The sequence below is a fragment of the Capsicum annuum genome, unplaced genomic scaffold, assembly GCF_002878395.1.
Source record: "Capsicum annuum cultivar UCD-10X-F1 unplaced genomic scaffold, UCD10Xv1.1 ctg7546, whole genome shotgun sequence".
NCBI lineage: Eukaryota > Viridiplantae > Streptophyta > Magnoliopsida > Solanales > Solanaceae > Capsicum > Capsicum annuum.
In genome coordinates, this window is record NW_025885667.1 from 1 (window position 1) to 2745 (window position 2745).

The 2745-nt window shown below is 36.6% G+C and overlaps 1 protein-coding gene across 1 annotated transcript; it reads right to left on the reverse strand.

The window, feature by feature from the left end:
* Window positions 1-1203: 1203 nt before the first annotated feature.
* On the reverse strand, window positions 1204-2739 carry LOC124894572. Its single transcript, XM_047405179.1, has 3 exons — window positions 2704-2739; window positions 2309-2582; window positions 1204-1963 (listed from the first exon to the last, which is right to left on the reverse strand). The coding sequence occupies exons 2-3, from the start codon at window positions 2532-2534 to the stop codon at window positions 1701-1703; spliced, it is 489 nt and encodes a 162-aa protein (XP_047261135.1). The 5' UTR covers window positions 2535-2582; window positions 2704-2739; the 3' UTR covers window positions 1204-1700.
* Between the last annotated feature and the right edge of the window lie 6 nt (window positions 2740-2745).

Here is a 2745-nt window from a genome sequence, read left to right on the forward strand (position 1 = left end):
TTGTGGTGGTTGTTGAAGACTAGCTTCTTGAAGAGCTCTCCGAGAGGTGCATTGCATCAGCTTGATATTTGTTGGAAACTAAGTATTCGGTGCGGGAGTAAATAAGTGCAGAAACTAAAAACAAAATTGTAGGAAATTGTTTTGTTGTGTATTTTCATTTTTGTGGTAATACATGTGAAGTGGAAGTACGTTGAAGCTGAGGTCGACAATATTCAATACTCGAAAGATTAACGGAAAACAGTTTGCAGTGAGGTGAACTTCAGATCACGGTGCTTCTAAAAGGATCAAACAATCATCAAGACAAAGTGAAATGGACATTTTCTACTCATGTTTAGAGTTTGTAAAAAATATGCTTGTTATACTGCTTGTTCAGACATACAGTATTTTTTTACTTGATGTTGCTGCATTCGAATTTGGAAAGCAAATTACACGGCTGACTTGTTAATGTAGGATATCATATCATGTGCTATGTCGGAAATGCACTCCTATCAATGTACCATGAGTGTGAAGTATTGACGAGGCATATGACGTATTAGAGGAAATAGCGGAGAAGGATGTTGTCTCTTGGGTAGCTCACTGTCTCAATCAATTTTCAGTTCTAAACAAAAGAAGTTTGATCTTTGTAGTTGTGTTTGTTACTTTTTCCAATTGTAAGATGATATATGTGGAAAGTGTGGTCCCTCTAAATTCTTGTTTTCTTTAACTTTAGCTTTAAAGATCCAATTTTTACTCGAGAAATCACAATAATACGAACAATGAGTTGTCGAAGAAAACTGGTTTACCCAACCAAAAAGAATAAATTGCTCTCTGTGGTTTAAAATAATTTTGATACTGTAAAAATAAAAGGCTGAAAGTTTAAATTTTGATTGAAGTGATAAGGTTTTAACATTAAAAAAACAAATACTAAAAAAGAAGTATTAATATATTTAAAATCAAGTGGGTGCTATAAAGGTAAAAAGGTAATTGTGCCTTTGAAAAATTTCCAAATAAGGAAAGACGACATTTATTTTGGGACGGCCGACACATAATTTGGGTCGGAGGTAGTAACAGATTTTTGCATATGCATCCATTTAGGCTTATTGGTTTTCCTGTCAAATTGTTCTTACCTTTCAACCATTTTTCATTTTGTGCTTGTAATGTTCTACTTCAAACAGATGTTCACGAGGGGATTGTTCTTAATATTCATAAATGCAAAAGCACAAGTACAATAAGTCGAATCAGATGTAGAATCAATGATTTGTACAAAATACTTTGCTTGACATTATCGAGTCAAGAGTTATCACATGAGAACAGCACTGATAGGCTTGCAACAAAGTCTCAAAAATAGGAGCTACTAACAGTTCCACAAAATTTAGCTAGAACTGTAGAGGTCTAAAACAACTTCATCTACTAATTCTTGGAGAATATGCCTTGCAACTTCAGTGCCACATTCATATTCTTCAATCTCGAAGTCCGTACATTTACCCATCGTCTGGGATCAAACCAACAAATTGTGTCCACTCTTCGACCTCATCAATAATATCAGCAATTAGAATCTCTTTGGACATACTTGATGGTAGTTTGGTACAGGTTCTGAAAGCAGAATCAGAGATTGGAGAAAATTTTGAGTCTAGGTACTCTAATAGACAATCAAAGGCGAATCCTTTAAGCTGATTCATCTGTTTTGGGTCATTACAGCCAAGCAACTCACCGAAAGCCATTCACAGAAAACTCGAAAACATTTCATGTTCATTGAGGAGAAAATGGCTCACAGAGAACCCATCCTCTATAGGTAGAGCCTGCTGTTGAGGTGTAGCTCCAAATATGAGTTCAGCATTCAAAACGACCTGTTTTGTATAGCTGAGTTTGCTTTCTTTTAACTGATCAATCTTGCTGAGCACTCCAGAAACGTTATGAATCAGTTCTCTGCAACTCCTCCTGGTGGATAATGAGGTCTCACAATCCGAAAGATCTCTATCGGGTTCTGCAAAGAGTGGTTCATCATCAATAGAGTCCATTTATTCAGCAAGCACTTTGTCCTCTGGAAGAAAACAAGCATCATATTTATTAGAAGCATGGATGCATGAAATCCAAGTTCAGAGTTGTCTTATTTTTTAATTTATGTATTTGAGGGAAAGAAAGGAAGTATGCAAATAGTAAAATGTCGAATCATGGACCATACTTGAGCTACTATTGGGACTGCTGGAGAGGTAGCTGTCAGTTTAATGGTGATCAAGTGAATTCCCAACTAAATCTGCTTCATCTTCCAAAGGAGTAAAATATCTAGTAGGATAAGTGAGAGCACATTTAGCTCTAAACCTTTGCAAACCTGGTTTTGAACTCTTTATTTCAGCTATCTCAAAATCCATATCTTCTTTATCAGATCCGCCAGGCCGAGCACCAAGTTTTTCTGCCACATTGCTCCAAGTTTCAGAAGCTGAAGCCTTTTGGGGCTTACTGCCTGATCCTGCTGGCATCGATTCCAACCCCATGAGTCTAGCAACCAAACTTGGATCTTTCATTTCGCGCTTGCTTTCACAACGTGTATCGGTCATTCCATTATTCTTTGCATTTGGAAAACCCCCACTGTTCTCATCAGCAATCTACATTGTTCATACAAGAACCAAAAACAATAAAAACAAAAACTTTCCTGTCAGGCTAAAATCTGAGACAATAGAAGAAAAAGAAAGCTAAATGTGGGAGTATAGTTCAATAAATAAGTACCAAACAAAGCTTTGGCTGCTTCTCATCCCCTCCAAACTTTTT